The sequence below is a fragment of the Syzygium oleosum genome, unplaced genomic scaffold, assembly GCF_021117445.2.
Source record: "Syzygium oleosum isolate NSW1041296 unplaced genomic scaffold, Sole_v2.1 Sole_v2.29, whole genome shotgun sequence".
Taxonomy (NCBI): Eukaryota; Viridiplantae; Streptophyta; class Magnoliopsida; order Myrtales; family Myrtaceae; genus Syzygium; species Syzygium oleosum.
In genome coordinates, this window is record NW_026607513.1 from 3,186,554 (window position 1) to 3,203,330 (window position 16,777).

General features: G+C 37.3%; 1 protein-coding gene and 1 pseudogene across 1 annotated transcript; both read left to right on the plus strand.

The window, feature by feature from the left end:
- The first annotated feature begins 311 nt into the window (after positions 1-311).
- On the plus strand, positions 312-4,267 carry LOC115663752 (ankyrin repeat-containing protein BDA1-like). The gene is made up of 2 exons (XM_056303761.1): positions 312-908; positions 3,521-4,267. The coding sequence occupies exons 1-2, from the start codon at positions 312-314 to the stop codon at positions 4,265-4,267; spliced, it is 1,344 nt and encodes a 447-aa protein (XP_056159736.1).
- A 3,642-nt stretch (positions 4,268-7,909) lies between these two features.
- On the plus strand, positions 7,910-13,559 carry LOC115663751 (ankyrin repeat-containing protein BDA1-like; annotated as a pseudogene).
- The last annotated feature ends 3,218 nt before the right edge of the window (positions 13,560-16,777 follow it).

The window sequence follows — 16,777 nt, forward strand, 5'->3', positions numbered from 1 at the left end:
ATTGTGATACCACAAATTATTGGCTTAGTATTGATTACACTTGTTCGATTAAAGTATTGAATTATTTTGTCAACTTCTGATTAATGTTAAATTATTTTGTCACCGCGGCTCACGCATGTAATATTCCCGACGGAGAAAGACCACCCAACCAATTGAGCGGTTCCACCAGGATCAATCATAAACAATGACTCACCTAAGTAAATTTGCGTTGACTAGGGCACTATTTATGATTTTGCAAGTTCGCTACACGTACTTCCATCGATCGTCAACGAGCAAACGCCCTCTTCTCCTACATTTCCCTCATCAAAACAATGTCCCTTCAAGAAGCAATAGCAGCTGATAATGTCAATGAGCTCTACAGTTCAATTGAGCGGGACGAAAATATCTTAGATCATGGATCTGAGGGCCCATTCCCCAATACTCCACTACACGATGCCGCAGACAAGGGAAAAACAAAAGTGGCCATGGAGATAGCCATCTTGAAGCCATCGTTTGCTCGAAAGCTGAATCGAGGGGGTCACAGCCCCATGCACTTGGCTTTGCACAAGAAGCATTATCACACTGCGATGGCACTTATGACCCTCGACCCCAAGTTGATTCGAGTCCGAGGACGAGGCGGGATCACCCCTTTGCATTTTGTAGCCGGGGAAAAAGGAGAGAATGAGCAGGAGGACGTGGAGCTCTTGGAACTCCTGACCGAATTCCTATCTACTTGTAAATCATCCATCGAAGACTTGACGGGCCAGTGTGAGACAGCGGTTCACGTTGCCCTCAAGAACCACAACCTCGAAGCATTCAAGGTTTTGTTTGGATGGCTTAAGCGAGTCCGTCTGACAAAAATCTTGGATTGGAAAGACCAAGATGGTAACACCGTCTTACATATTGCTGCATCCGGAGAGCAGCTCGAGGTATAGTTCATTGGTTTCATAGTTATTCATGCTTTTATTGTTCTATCCTTCAATTTGACACAATCTTATCCACACATATAATGGTAATAAGTAAATGGTTTTAGAAAACATTCAGAATTAGGAGATCTAAATGGGGTCACCTTGTTTGGCTTTTTTTGATGGAGAGAACAAAAGGAATTAGGAGGGATTGCGGTCAACTCCATCCCTCCCAATCTTCCACCTCCAATTCTCCTTTTGACAATTTCCCCGTGCACTTGGTCACGGGAGGGTAGGCTCTACCCTAGTATTGAATGCAGTTTTTACACAGGTGGATCCATTCTTTTATCTTCATTTGTTTCCTTAGTGATTATTCTAATCATTTCATTTCTCTCATCCATTCTTTTATCTTCATTTGTTTCCTTAGTGATTGTTCTAATCATTTCATTTCTCTCAAAATCACTCACCATCCAAACATATAATAGACTTTTTATGCCATTCAGATGGGTCGTAAAAATTAGGTCAACAAGTGGTGCTTCTAATATAAAAAAAAAAGTCAAATACTCATTAAGATATTTATTATATGAGTATGTAGATTGTTTTTCATTTTTTTGGTTTAATATATACATATGGGCATGTTTGAAATTTAAATTAAGCTCTCGAAATTAAAAATTAAGCAATGTATTAGATTAAATTTGTACGATAATCCTAATTAGGGGAGAATTATAAAAAAAAGTCTTAAATCTATTGTAGATTGTGATAGTTCATTTTCGTAAGTTATTTCTGCTTTTGCCAATTGTTCGAGCCTTTTCACTTTGCGTAATCTTCCGAACGTCTATAATGGTCATAGTCAATTTTGGCTAGAAAATATTCAGAATGAGGAGATTTGAACGGGACCACCATGTTTGGTTACATTATTTTTTAGATAATATTTTAACATTTTTTAAATTTTTTTATATTTATATTTTTCCTTTCCATCTTCTTTTTCTTTCATTCTCCTTTTGACAATTTCCCCGTGCACTTGGCCGACGAGAGGTTGCTAGGCTCTACCCTAGTACTGAAGGGCTTTTACAAGCAAGGGTTGGAACCTTCGTTTAGCTTCATTGGAAGTTCAGGGAAAAAAATAAAGAAAGGAAAGAAAATAAAATAAAAAAGAAAAAAGAAAAATAAATAAATAATTCAAAAACATTAAAATTTGTATTAATAAGGCCACGTTAGCGCGTTATTTATAATAAGATAGTCGGAGTACTCACATCGATGATTTTTCACCAAAATGAGCATGTAGATGGACTCAATTGGCAAAACGTAAAAAATGTTTAGTGTTCAATTGGCAAAAAAAAGTTTAGGATTGAATTGGCACAATTGCAGTATGTTTAGAAATTTTTTGGTAATTTTCCATCCTAATTAGTGTCCGACTTAAAGACTCAATTCAGTCAAAACATTCAGGTAATCTAATAATCAGTATAATGGACAGTAATTAGAATCTTCTCACTTATGTTGTTAAAACCTATCAATAGTAATCACAGTTCCATGTTTGGTAAGAAATTAATCATATTCATTGATGTATTTTAATTATCAAAAAACAATTTTTTATATCTATTTTCATTGCTTAAGATTATCAGTGCTAGCGCTTACTTTTTAATTTTATCAAAACAGGCCCATAATTTCACTTCAAAAAGTGGGAAAAATATTTTAAGCTCGAGATGCTTCCACCTTGTGTTCACTTAATTGGCCTAACAATGTTTTGTTTGGAGGAGGTAGATAAAAAGTAACGAAAGAAAAGGCGTGACATAGAGAGAGATCACCTTGTTTACAGTATATTAAGTGGAGAAAATAGGAATGATTAAAATTGTTTCCCTTCGAACCCCAGAAAAACGCAGTTATTAGTGAGCTCTAAATCTCTATTGGTTAGATGGTTTTGGATGAATAATTTCCTTCCAACTCTTTCCATCATGATCACTCATACCTAACACAATAATAACTTACTTAATTCTTTTCTATTATTTTATTTTTCATATTGATTAGCAAAGTCTTTTTCCTTCTTTTGAAATCAGTCCATCCGAACATATTGTACGAGATAGAAGCTAGTGAAATGGAAGCTAATAAAGACAATATGACACGACCATAAAATAATATCTTTGTAGATCGGAAAATTACTCCATGATCAGTTGAATCCTATGCATCAAAGGTATAAATATACCTATCTTAGGAAGTCTCTCTCTTCATTGCTAGAGAACTAATATACAAAATGAGATTGAATTCTAAGCCTTTCAATTGAAGTAATCAAGGCTTATACTCTTATGAAAGTTCATAGTTATTGGGGTCATCACTTTTGTGGATTCGCCGATATTATAATTCACATGGGATATTTCTAAATACCACATAAAAAATTTCAAGTAAAAGGACTAAATCTCACTTTTTGAAAAAAATTTGGAACTTCAGTACTTCGATTTAAATAATTGAATTTGATACATCAGTTAGTAAACTTTTTCCCTTTGTTCATCGACTGTTGCATCACTTGCATCATTCAAACATATATGGCATGAGCTCACTTTGTGTACGATTGTAAAGCCCGTAACAAAGCAATGATTGATATTGAAGTGATACATACTTCATTTTGTTCCCTTTTCTTCCAGATCATCAATATGTTGATGTGGTATACGAAAGTAAATGCGAAGAACGTCCAGAAGAGGACGGCTCTGGACATCTTCCAAGAGAATCCTCATTTTAATGAAGATGTTGCGAAGAGTTTACACCTAAGATCTACTCCTGCCCTCCCTCTATCACAGTTTTTTAGCAAGGAACTAACTGCCTTTGAGGAGTACTCAAAGTCTCAGGGCATCGAAGATGAAGCGACTCGCAACATAATCCTTGTAGTGGCTACCTTAGTTGCGACTGCCACTTACCAAGCCGTGCTCACTCCGCCAGGAGGATACTGGCCGGATTCCTCTTCAAATCCCCTGGCCAATTCCTCTGTCGTTACTTCCAATTCCAGCGCCATTATTGCTATTGAAAAGCCACATCAAGCCGGAAACATTATACTGAGTGGCGCTTATCTCTATATGTTCGTATATCTCAACAGCGCCGCTTTTTTCGTCTCTGTCGGCTCCATCATGGTCGCTGCTGTTTCACTATGGCCCCATACTCTCATTGTTTACTACGCTTTAACTTGTCTCAGCGTTGCCTACTGTGTTTCCCTTGTGATTGAATTCCCCGCATCCGATGGGGCCATAGGATCTCTCCTGTTTCAGTTTCTTTTGTTCTTTCTGCTCATCACGTTTATGTTGCCCTGGCATTTCTGGCGAAAGCACATCCGAGTTGTATCCGAAGTCGATGCTACAAGGAGACGACAGCTCAGCAACATCCCAGGATTAAAGGAATAATTCGCATGTATTATTTACTCAAGTTACTCGTGTCGACTGTGCATATAAGCTATGTTTCTAGTCTTGAGGTTTGCAAGAACTAGACTCTTCTTATTAGTTGCATACAATGGCCTCATCTATTAATTCCTTAAGCCCTAAAGACCTTTATGAATCTTTTTTTCTTAATATAACTTCATAAAAATGATGCGAGTGGAAACGAAAAGCACTAAAGTGACGAATTGCAAATGTGAACGTCCGAAGCGTACATGCACCGTACGCAAAGAGAGAAATATCTCTATTTTCTTTATTTCTGAAAAGAGGCGAACTATGCCCATAAACACAACAAATAAACACGATTGCAACCTTTTTTCAACAAAGTAAGAGAAAAAGATATCCCAAGAGTATAAAAAATAGCCCAGTTAAACCTTTAAAAACAACTAGATCACGTGGGATCTTCCAATCAAAGATAAGATACCTTCACGCATTTAAAAAGTTCAAAAAATAAAAACATTAAGTTCAACTATTGGATTCTCAATGAAGATCCTAAACTAACTTAATTAAAGAAGGAAATATCAAAATTCAAAATCCTAAGTTCATCCAATATAAGGCATAATACCAAACTTGAGGTGTCCCACATCATTCTCACTTTATTGATAAAAAAGCTCGACCTTGAGTTTTTAAAATTGTCGTTTGCCTGGCAAAGCATATCTACTACAATACTCTTGGAATTCGAAGCCATCCCTGCAAATTCAATCAAATTATTTTTGCTTTAAGAAAAGATCTCAACCAAACTTCAACATATATTGATCCATTAACTGATTCTTTAAAGTTTACAGTATCACGAAATCAATATTAGATCTATTGTAATTCTTTCCATTTTCTATCACTTCAGATTTCTCTGCCGAAATCTCATCTGTGTCTAAATTTAGATCAACATGAGAGGAGCTTTTCTCCAAAATCGTCTCTCCGTACTAATTTAAAAAATGCTCACCCTGACATTCTTCCTCGAGCTCAAAATGCTCCAAATCCTCCGGTTCTTGAAAAGGAAATTCCAAAACTTCGACTTTTTGCTCTTGAGGCTCAACATGAAACTGGCTTGTTTTCCGATCAGCTCGATCATCAATCCACGAAGAGCGCCGTCTTCACATATTTCCCATTTGATGACACATTCTAATCAGCGCTTTAACAACATATATATAGTGCTAATATTTGGACATTCTTTTCTTTTTTAGCATGTAATATTTGTATTATCCCTTGGCAACTTTTCATTGGGCATAAATTATACACGTGGCAAGTGATTAGACATGTGTCACGAGTGCAAGTTGGCCACGACCAAAATTTTAAAATGAGCGATTGAACGTGCGGCCCCACGGCATTAATACACCTTAATCGAAAAACATTTTAAATATGTAATCAAACCCGAGTTTTTCTCATATCTTTAATAGGTACAATAATGACTGACAAAAAAAAAAAGGTACAATGGTGTTGAAAATCCACGAGTACATGAACATCTTCCAGTTAGTAGAGAGAATTTTTTAAATTAGATTGAAAATGATATTACATTAAACTTCATTAATTTAAATCAAACCTTATTAAATGCTATAATTTTTCAATCAATTGTTACTTTGTTTGGCTTTGCCGACTTTCCTCCAATTCGACCGTCGCCCCCTTGCGAAAGCTAAGTAAGGACCGTTTTGTTCCTATATATTGAGAAATAATCTTGGCAAATCAAGCCAAGAGTTGGCCGTCAAACAGGTGGGTTGGGTCGGGTTATAAATGGTTTGATCCAAATTGACAAATTTAACCCGTTTTGGCCCTTTTATTTTTAATGCGAATTTCCCGACCCATACCCAATTCGTCTTGGGATTAATTTTTTAGCATTTTTTCTCCTTAAGCAAGTAAATTTTACAAAACAATCATGTCGTGGGCGAGGAGCCATGCCCAACCATGGCAAGGTTGACCTCGCCGGCCAAGGTAAGAAGGAAAGAAAAAGAAGAGATAGAGAAAAAAAAGAAAAAACGGAAAGTTTTTTCTGAAAAAATATTAAAATATTATTAAAAATTGTCCACATCAGCGCCGACTAGTCAATATTGGCTGGATACACTGAATTGGCACAAATGCAAAATTTTTAGGATTCAATTAATAAAAAAAATGTTTATAACTGAATTTGCACAATTATAATAAGTTTGGGACTTTTTTTTTTTGTAATTTTCCCTTGAATTTTCTGAACTAATTGCTAAATAAATGATTTTAGGACACTGAAAAAAAAAATTTAAGTAGAAGGGCATGCGAGTAATTTTTCACACCTACCGGGCAGATCTATCCACCTAGAGCAAGGACTCGGGGGGCAATTATTTGGAAATACGACTTCCTGACTCGAATCAAGCCCCAGAAAGACCCAATTCAACTAGGCCCCACTTCCCATATTTTTCCTTACATAGTAAGTTTTTAAATGAGTTTCCAAAGGACCCACTTATAACCCATTTGATTGGACTTCAATATTTTAAATCAATTTTGACTCGGCCCATCAAATGTCTAACAACCCATTTACAACCCAACCCCAAATATATAAGTCAAAAAATAAGTGCATGACCCATTTTGATACCTCTAGCCAAGAGGAATCATTGCCCTCTCCTTTTTGAGTTTGGGTTTGGCTTTAGTTTGGTATTGCCTCTTTGTCTTCACTGTGTAGAGAGAGATCCGGCAGATGATTTTACTCTTGATGTGTTGCCAATAAAATTTGAATCAAAATTTTTAGGAGAGAAGCAAACTTTCTTACTATCTAAGGCAACACTTTTATTGATGTTTGAGGATTTTTTCTTTTATCAAGGATGAGGCCTAAAATTAACGTGGATTCTTAAAAACAAACCCACGAATTTAAAAGTAAAAGAGATTTATGTTAACAAGCATTATAAGGGATTTGTGAAGCTTATCTAACACTCCGGAGTTGGAGTTTCTTTTGCTGGTTCAAGGATTCTTCTGATGTCTACTGGTGACTTTGGCCATAGCAGTTCAAAACATACCCGTGGGATTAGCTGTCAGCATGGTATTGGGCATCAACGGGTGCAAATTCTATAAGTACAGGTAACAAATGCATTAAAAGCCACAGTTTTGGATTTGCCCAAGCTAGATGAGACACACATAGGTCCTGATGCTCTCATAAACGTGAGAAAGTTTATTGACACTTAATTTTTTTGCTCTAGATACGCAAGAGACTTCTCACAAAAAGTCTCTTTCTCTTGTGGGCAAAAATTCGATAAGCAAGGGTAGGAAAGTGTTCTGGCTAAAATTGTCATGTGGCCATACGTTTATACTTCCCAAGAATATTGATAAGTGAAATACTCCAAGCTAGTGCTCCTGATCCAAATCTGCCCTCCACATGAAATACCATACTGCTAATAGAGAGTGGATTTGGATCAGGGGCACTAGTTTGAGAATTTTTATGAGCATTTTATGATTGCTAAATTAACATAGAATGATCTCAGACTTTCCAAATTCAGTTAGTCGGCTGGGCCAATTATAATGAATAGAATAGAAGCAGCAGCTTCTACCAGCCAAAGCAAGCTTAAAAAAGGGTAGAGCTCTCTGATCCAGTGCCTCTTTCCTAGGACTGGAAGTTCAAACTCATCCATCCAAAGGAACAAATCCTTGGAGATGTAGGACATGGAGTCGAGACAAGATCATCGTGAGCTGTAAGAAAGGCATCCTTTTGACATTATTCTAAAGTCAATTTGCCAACATTACATAATACAATTTTCCAATTACCTTTGTCTGTATGTACGCTTCGCAACAAGGCATCTTCAAGCGGCATCTTTCTTTCCTCCTCAACCGGAAAGGGAAGAAGAAGTAGCGGCAAAGCTGTCGACTCCACTAGATACATGAGCCGCAGAGGCTCTGGTTTCAGCAAGCGAAGCTCAAGCCTCCCAGAGTTCAGTCATTGAAGAACTCCCCCACCCAGAACTCCAGTTGGAATCCTAAGTAAAACCAAATGGAATAATTCACGAGAAAATCAAATTGCGATTGATAGGGCTTGGGAGAGCTTGTGCGAAGTGCACCTCGCAGGAGGTTATTCGTGCTTGCTTAGCAATCATCAAACTCCCTTGAGAAAGTAAATAAAATATTAGTAGATGGTTCATGCGATAAATCTATAACCTTTATTAAAATAACTGTTGATCTTTCTCGTTTGACATCTACACTGCTTGAATAACCCATCCCCAAAATTAGGTAGTAGCTATTGTATCTAATATTGCATTATGGTTTTTTTTTTCTAAAATGATATGTAGTTATTATTTATAATCAGTGATCCCGAAACTTTTGGGTTAAAAGATCAACTTGGGGTTGAGGGTCATCAGTGCCCTTGCGGTGTTATAATGCTCGTGTTTCAAAGCTAAGTGCATGGGGCTGTAACCCTCTGTATTAATTTTTCAAGCGAATGATGGCTTCGAGATGGCAATTTCCATAGCCACTTCAGTTTTCCCGGCGGCTGAGGCAATGTGTAGAGGAGTATTAGGGAAGGGGCCCTTAGATGCAAGGTTTAAGAGTTTTCTCTCCTCCACAATGAACCCGTGTAGCAGATCAACATCATCATTTTCTATTGCTTGGCAAAGCCGAGGGTCCATAGTTTGACTAGGGAAATGTAGGTGTAAAGGGGCGTTGCTCGTTGATAATGAATGGAAGTAAGAGTAGCATAACTTGCAAAATCATATATAGTGCCATAGTCAACCGAAATATAATTACGTAGTCATTGTTTATGATTTATCCCCGACGAACAATTCCACCGGTTGGAGGGTCTTTCTCTGTCAGAGAACTTACATGCGAAGATTCCCAATCCGGGAACCAAGATAAGTTAAACTAATCGAAGAAGTCTAATTAATCCTAAGCCAATAATTAGAGGTCTGATTTTTTCTTTTGTTTGGCTTTTGTAATATCGTTGGGCATCATTTCTCCCCAACTACTTGAAGTTGTGGGGAGTAGCAGCTGAGGCTGTCTTGACGAATCACAAGTACACCCACCTGGCACACGACAGTGGTAACTACTTAAACTCTGTGAAGTACAAAAATTCCAATGCTTGAATTCCACCGATCGCAAACTTGACATCTGATCGAAGCTTTTTTAGACTTTTAAGTTCTTAAATGGGCAAAACAAAATCTTTAATCGTGTTTCTGCAATTACCCCAATTACCGTCATGACGATCAAATCAGTATCTCTAAAATGGTGAGTCATTATCCGACCGAAAAAAAAAAAATGGTGAGTCATCGGTGAGCTCTTCATCAGTTGTTCCCCTTAATGGAATTGGCAATTGATTTTTCCATGGTCGTAAATCAGACAGCAGCTATAATAGTTCTTTTTTTTTTTTTAATTTACCGAAAGCTATAATAGTTCACATGCTTTAATTCTCAAAGGTTGTCTGAGGACGACGTGGAATCACCCCTTTGCATTATGTCGCTAGGAAAGAAGGAGACAATGAGCTGGAGCTCTTGGCCGAATTGTTATCCGCTTGCAAATCGTCCATTGAAGATTTGACGAGCCGATGTGAGACCGCAGTTCACGTTGCTGTTAAGAAGCACAACTTCAGAGCATTCAAAGTTCTATTCGGATGGCTTAGGCGAGTCTATTTGACAGAAATCTTGAATTGGAAAGACGAAGATGGTAACACCGTCTTACATATTGCTACATCCGGAGAGCAGCAGCCCGAGGTATAGTTCATCGATTTCGTGGGTATTCTTGCTTTTATTGTTCGATCATTGAATTAGACATAATCTTACCCAAGAACAAATGTTATGATAATGAGATATCATGAGTCGAAAACACATGGTTTTAGGAACATTCAGAGAGAGGAGATTTGAACGGAATAACCTTGTTTGGTTTCCTTTGATGGAGAGAAGAAAAGGAATCAGGGGCGATGGATGTCACTCCTTCCCTCGCACTATTACCTCCCAGCGGCCCTGTGCACAAGGTCGCGAGAGGGTAATGGGCAGGTTTAAGCACCTGTCTTTGGCCCATTGCACAAGGGAGTCTAATTGAGTAGCGGATTGGATTAGTAAGGCACAAAGAGTGAATGTTCTTCTGCCAATTGGGCAGCCCATCTCCCATCCACTTTGGGATCTACCGTGTCTTGATGCCCCTGACGTGGGCTTTGAATGTTTGAGTACTTTCAAATTCAATAGAATTTCTGTCGACCAAAAACAAAAAAAAAAGTAAAAGGTCACGAGAGAGTAGGCTCGACCCCTGTATTGAATACATCTTTTACAGGTTGATCCATTCTTTTCTCTTCATTTGTTTCCTTAGTAATTACTCAAATCATTTCAATTCCCTTCAAATCCCTCCATCCAAACATATAATAGACTTTTTATATCATTCAGATGGGTTGAGAGAAAATTAGATCCACGAGTAGAGTTGTTTCTTTTTAAGTTAAATACTCGTATTAAGATAGTGATAATATGAGTATGTCGATTATTTTTAGATGTTTACATTTAATTTAATAGATACATGTGGGCCTGTTTGAAAATCTAATTAAACTTTGGAAACTGAAAATTTAGCACTGAATGAGATTAAAATTGTATGAAAATCCGAATTCGTACATGACTTAAAAGATTCAGTTCAGTCAAAATATTCACTTAATCTAGTAATCGGAATAATGGATAGTAATTAGAATCTTCCTAATTACATTGTTAAAACCTAAGAATGGTAATCACATAGTTGGTCAGAAATAATCATGCTCAGCAATGTATTTTAATTTTTGTCAAAAACATTTTTCTTCTATTTTCAGAGCTTACGATTATCAACTCTAGCGCTTATTTCTGAGTTTTATCAAAATAAACCCATAGCTTAATTTCAAAAACTGCTGCTAGGGAAACTATTTTAAGCTCATGATGCTTCTAATTTGAGTTCATTCTAATTGGCCTAACAATTTTTTAATTGGAGTATAAGTAGTTGTTTAGAGGTTATTTAGTGGAGAGAAAAGGTATGATTAAATTTGTTTCCCATCAAACCCCTACAAAACTCAATTTTAGTGAGCACTAAGGGCGCACATGGAATTCATTCTGGAACAGAAATGCATTTGTTAAAAAATTTCCGGAATGCATTCTGGAGTAATTTTTGCATTCTGGAATAAAAATGCGTTTGTTAAAAATACTTGATTCCAGAATGCATTCTTGACTTCAGAATGAGTTTTGCGCAAGAAAAAGAGAAGCTACTTTTTGTAGATTCTCTCTTCTAGAATGCATTCTCTCTCTTTTATCTCTTTTTCGTGGCTTTTACAATATATTTTGAGATCTTACTAATTTTTTTTTTCAGAAATGAATAAAAATTGAAAAATTACAGAAAAATTCATAAAAATTTCCAGAAAATAAAAAAAAGTTAGATTTCGGGAAAATAGGAAATTTGGTGAATTTTTTTCAAAAAATATAAAAAAAATCAAAAATTTCGAAACTTCACAAAATGGCTTAGAAGCCACCCTTGAGTGAAATTTAAATTTTTTTAGGTGTCCAAAAAAATCAAAAAATCAAAAATTTCAAAACTTCACAAAATGACTTAGAATACTTGTGGCCACCCACTTTGAGTGAAATTTAAATTTTTTGAGGTGCCCAAAAAAAATCAAAAATTTCAAAACTTCACAGAATGGCTTAAGAATACATGTGGTCACCCATTTTGAGTGAAATTTAATTTTTTGAGGTGCCCAAAAAAATCAAAAATTTTAAAACTTCACAAAAGGGCTTAGAATACCTTTGGCCACCCACTTTGAGTGAAATTTAAATTTTTTGAGGTGCCCAGAAAAATCAAAAAATAAAAATTTTAAAACTTCACAGAATGGCTTAGAATACCTGTGGCCACCCATTTTGAGTGAAATTTTAATTTTTTTAGGTGCAAAAAAAATCAACAAATCAAAACAGATTTCTGTTTAAGAAATCAATTTCTGGAGCAGAATTAATCATGTTTTATCAAACAGATTTCTCCTCCAAAAATCAATTTCTGGCAAGAATTCCAGAAATCAATTTCTAGCAAGAATTTGATTTCTGGAGCGGAATGGTTACCATTCGTTTCCTAAATGTCTCTAAGTTGGATAGTTTTGGATGACTAATTTCCTTCCAACTCTTTGCATCATAATCATTCCTGCCGAACATAACAAAAACTTAATTCATTTTTTTCTATTCTTTTATTCTTCTTATTGATTAGCAAAATCTCTTTCCTTTTTTCGAAATCACTCCATCCTAACATGTTGAACAAGATAGAAGATAGTGAAATGGAAGCTAACAGGGACAATCTAGCACAAGCTAATATAATCCCTTGGTGGACAATCTATCTATGGTAATCTTTTTCTTCATAGCAAAAAAACACTCTTGTTCATTATGTAGTTAAATCCTAAACCTTTCGATTGATGTGGTTACTCTAAACTTTTACGAAAAATCAATCATTTGGGTCATCAATTTTGTGAACTCATTTATGTTACAACTCATATGGACAATTCCTAGGTATCACGTAAATTATTTAGGGTGAAAGAACTAAATCACACTTTTTAAAAAGATTTAGGACTTCGTTACGTTGGTTGAAACGATTGCATTTGATAATAAAGGTTCAGTAAACTTCTTCTCTTTGTATGTCGCTGGTTGCATCACTAGCATCTTTCAAACTTATGCGGCATGAACTCACTTTGTGCGCAATAGTAAAGCTTATGACAGAGCGGTGATTGAAATTGAAGGGATACATACTTCATTTTGTTTCCTTTGCATTTCTTCCAGATCATCAGGTCGTTGATTGGGTTTACAAATGTAAATGTGAAGAACTTCAGCAATAATAGAAGATGGCTCTGGAAATCTTCCAAGAGAATTGTAACCATGATCGAGATGTTGCGAAGAGGTTATGTAATCAAGGACGTCGAGCTCGTACCATCTCTCTACCACAATATTTTAGCTTGGAACTAACTTCATTTGAGAAGTACGCATGGCTTTTCGGCATCCGAAATGAATCCGCCCGCAACATAATCCTGGTAATGTTTTCCTTAATTACGACTGCCACTTACCAAGCCGCTCACACTCCTCCGGGAGGATACTCGCATGATAACTCTGCAAATCCCTTGGCCAATTCCACTGGCGTTACCGCCAATTGCAGCGGCATTGATATTGTAAAGCACATTCAGCCCTAGACCTAATCCCGTACAGCTGGAAGCTATACATGTTCGCGCTCTTCAATGGCACGGTTTTCTTCACCTCCATCGGCACAATCTGGGCCACCGCTGTTACCCTATTGCCCGTCTCTGTCATGGTTTGCTGGTCTGTATTCATGCTTGGCGGTGCCTACTTTATGTCCCTTATGATTGATCCCCTGGGAAACAAGGCGCGGTCGAAGGATGGTCAGGGCTAATTTTTGAATACTTGCTGGTCGATGCGTTGTTGCTCCCCTTGTACGTGTGGGCAAGCACACCAGAGTTCTAAGAAGAATCGATGCCATGAGGAGACACGTCGGCAACTTCCTAGGAACGATGGATAGGAAATAATTCGCAAGTGTTATTTACTTTAATTATTCTTGTTGAGCGTGCCTATAATCTATGTTTCTAGTCTTGAGGTTTGCAAGAAATACTCTTTTTATTAGTTGCATGTAACGGACTCATTTAGTAATTCCTTGATCTCTAAAGACCTTTAATCTTGGTCGAAGTTGGGACTTCAAATAGCTTTTTTTCCTAATTCAACTTCGTAAAATGACGCAATAAAAACGAAAAGCATTGAATCACAACTCGCAAACATGAATGCACGAAGCGTGCATGTATAAGAAGCACAAAGAGAAATCTCTCGATTTTTTGTATCTAGAAAGAGGCAGAGTAACATAACAAGAAAGACCAAGAATATAGCAAAAGCCTAGAATCCTTCCTAATTGATTGAAAATCACCTCCCAATTAGAAATCTCCCCGATTGATTGGAATTCTTCCAATTGGGCAATCACTAAAATTGATTCCATCATGGTATTCTTTCTAACTAAGACTTCTTATTTAGATTTCTTCCTTGTCAACGTCCTACCATAATAGGACTCATTCATATTAGGTATTCTTGATGAGCAATTTTTGGGATATTTCAAATTGATTCCCAAACATGTTGGGCTGCCCCCAACAAATACTTGTCTTTGAAAGTCTTTCTCTTTATTGCAAGAGAACTAATATACAAAATGTGATTGAATCCTAAACCTTTTAGTTGACGTACAGAAGGCCTATACTTTACGAAAGATCCTAATTATTAGGGTTATCACTTTTGCGGATTCGCCTATGTTATAATTCACATTGGTCACAGCTACCACGTAGATCGCACTTTTTAAAAAGATTCGGCACTTCAATCCATTGAATGAAATAATTGCAATTGATAAATCAGATTTAGTAAAACATTTTCCCTTTGTTTGTTGATCGTTGCATCACTTGCATCATTCAAATTTATATGGCATGAGCTCACTTTGTGCACAATAGTAAGCTGTCATTGAAATTGAAGGGATACATACTTCATTTTGTTCTCTTTGCAATTCTTCCAGATCATCAAGCTATTGATTGGGTACACGAAAGTAAATGCGAAGAACTTCCAGAATAGGACGGCTCTGGACATCTTCAAAGTGAATCCTCATTTTGATGAAGATGTTGCGAAGAGGTTACGCCTGAGATCTACTTCTACCCTCTCTCTCTATCACGGTCTTTGAGCAGGGAACTAAATGTCTTTGAGAAGTATGCATATGCTGTGGGCATTGAAGATGAAGCCACTCGCTACATAATCCTTGGAGTGGCTACCTTAATTGCGACTGCCACTTACCAAGCCGTTATCAGTCCTCCTGGAGGATACTGGTAGGATTCCAGCGGCACTGCAATTGAAAAGCCACATCAAGCCGGAAACATTATAATGAGTGGCTCACATCTTTATTCGTTCGTATATCTCAACAGCACGGCTTTTTTCGTCTCTGTCGCCTCAATTGCGGTCGCTGCTATTTCACTGTGGCCCCACACGCTCATTGTTAACATCTCTTTGATTATTCTCAGCGGTGCCTACTGTGTGTTCCTCGTAATTGAATTCCCCAAATCCGATAAGGTCATAGGAACTCTCCTGGTGGACTTTTACTTTATCTTGCTATTCACCACGTCGGCGCTCTCCTTTGTCATGGGGGTAATGCACTTCCGAGTTGTATCCCGAGTTGATGCCACAAGGAGACGGCTCAGCGACATCCCAGGTGTTAAATTGTGTTTCGAGTTTGAGCCTTTATTCGACACCTAATTCACAAGTGAATCATTTATTACTCAAAGTCACGAGCAAAAATGCTCAATACTGTGCAGACAGAGAGGAAGAAGTAAATTCTGAACGTTCTCTGCGCATGGAAGAAGTTTTGGCCATATTTGTCTTTTATTAATTAAATGTGCCCATGGGAGCAAGTCTTGACTTTTCTCCCCTACTTTTATGCATGTCAATGGAGTTGGACGTCCAATTTCTCCTCCATTAAATGCATGCATGCCCATAGATGATTGTGGGCACCGAATGTCTCTTCGTTCCTTCTGGTCATCTTTTTTAGGCTTCCCTTGTCTTTTGTTGTAAAATGAAGAAAGAAAGAAGGCAGAAGCCATGTTCATTTTTTCTTATGGCGGTGCGCGATGGTCATATGCACATGCCATCATTAATTGCATGGAGGAGCATGGCTTCTGAAGATGGGCACCATTTGTCTCGTTTCTACATCCATTCTCCTATAAAAGGAGAACTGCAGAGGACGTAGAGAAGTAAGCAAGCCCAGAGAAAGCCAAGGAGAGAAGAGAAAGCTCAAGAGATGAACAGAGGTGTGAGCTCGGAGAGATTTGTGCGGAGTCAAGTTCATTGAGTTGAGGTATCAAATACTGTGGGTATTGGGTATATACTAGGGCTGGGAAACACTTGAGCGTGAGTGATTGTAATCCTGTAATTCTCCGATTTATTAGTGAATTATTTGTCGGTTCTCCCCGTGGACGTAGGTTCCGACATTCGGATTGAACCACGTAAAATTTCTTGTGTCCTTTTATTGTTCCTCGTTTAATTTCTCTATCGAATTTCTATAGTTCCCGACTTAATTGCAAAGTTACGATCCACTTCCGCCGCGTCGCCGATTAAACTACAACACCAGGATTTAAGGAATGATTCAGCATGTATTTTGTTTACTTTAACTACTTTCGTCGTGTGTGCATAGAATCTGGGTTTGTGGTCTTGAGGTATGCAAGACATACTCTTCTTATTATTTCCATGCAATGGACTCATCTATTAATTCCATAAGCCCAGAAGACCTTTAAGAATCTTTTTTCTTAATATAACTTCATAAAAATGACGCAAGTGGAAACAAAAAGCACTAAGTGATGAATTGCAAATACGAACGTCCATACATGTACCATACGCAATGAGAGAAATATCTCGGTTTTCTGTACTTCTGGAAAGGGGCGAAATCCTAAGAACATAACAAAAGCCTAGCTAAACCTATAAAAACAACTAGATCACGTGGGATCTTCCAATCAAGGATAAGCTATCTTCGCACATTTAATAAGTTAAAAAAATA

Excerpts from the sequence above, each read along its gene's own strand:
- LOC115663752 (XM_056303761.1), top strand. The coding sequence starts at position 312 with ATGTCCCTTCAAGAAGCAATAGCAGCTGATAATGTCAATGAGCTCTAC. Across the intron at positions 909-3,520 it reads CATCCGGAGAGCAGCTCGAG|ATCATCAATATGTTGATGTG; the intron begins GTATAGTTCATT and ends CTTTTCTTCCAG.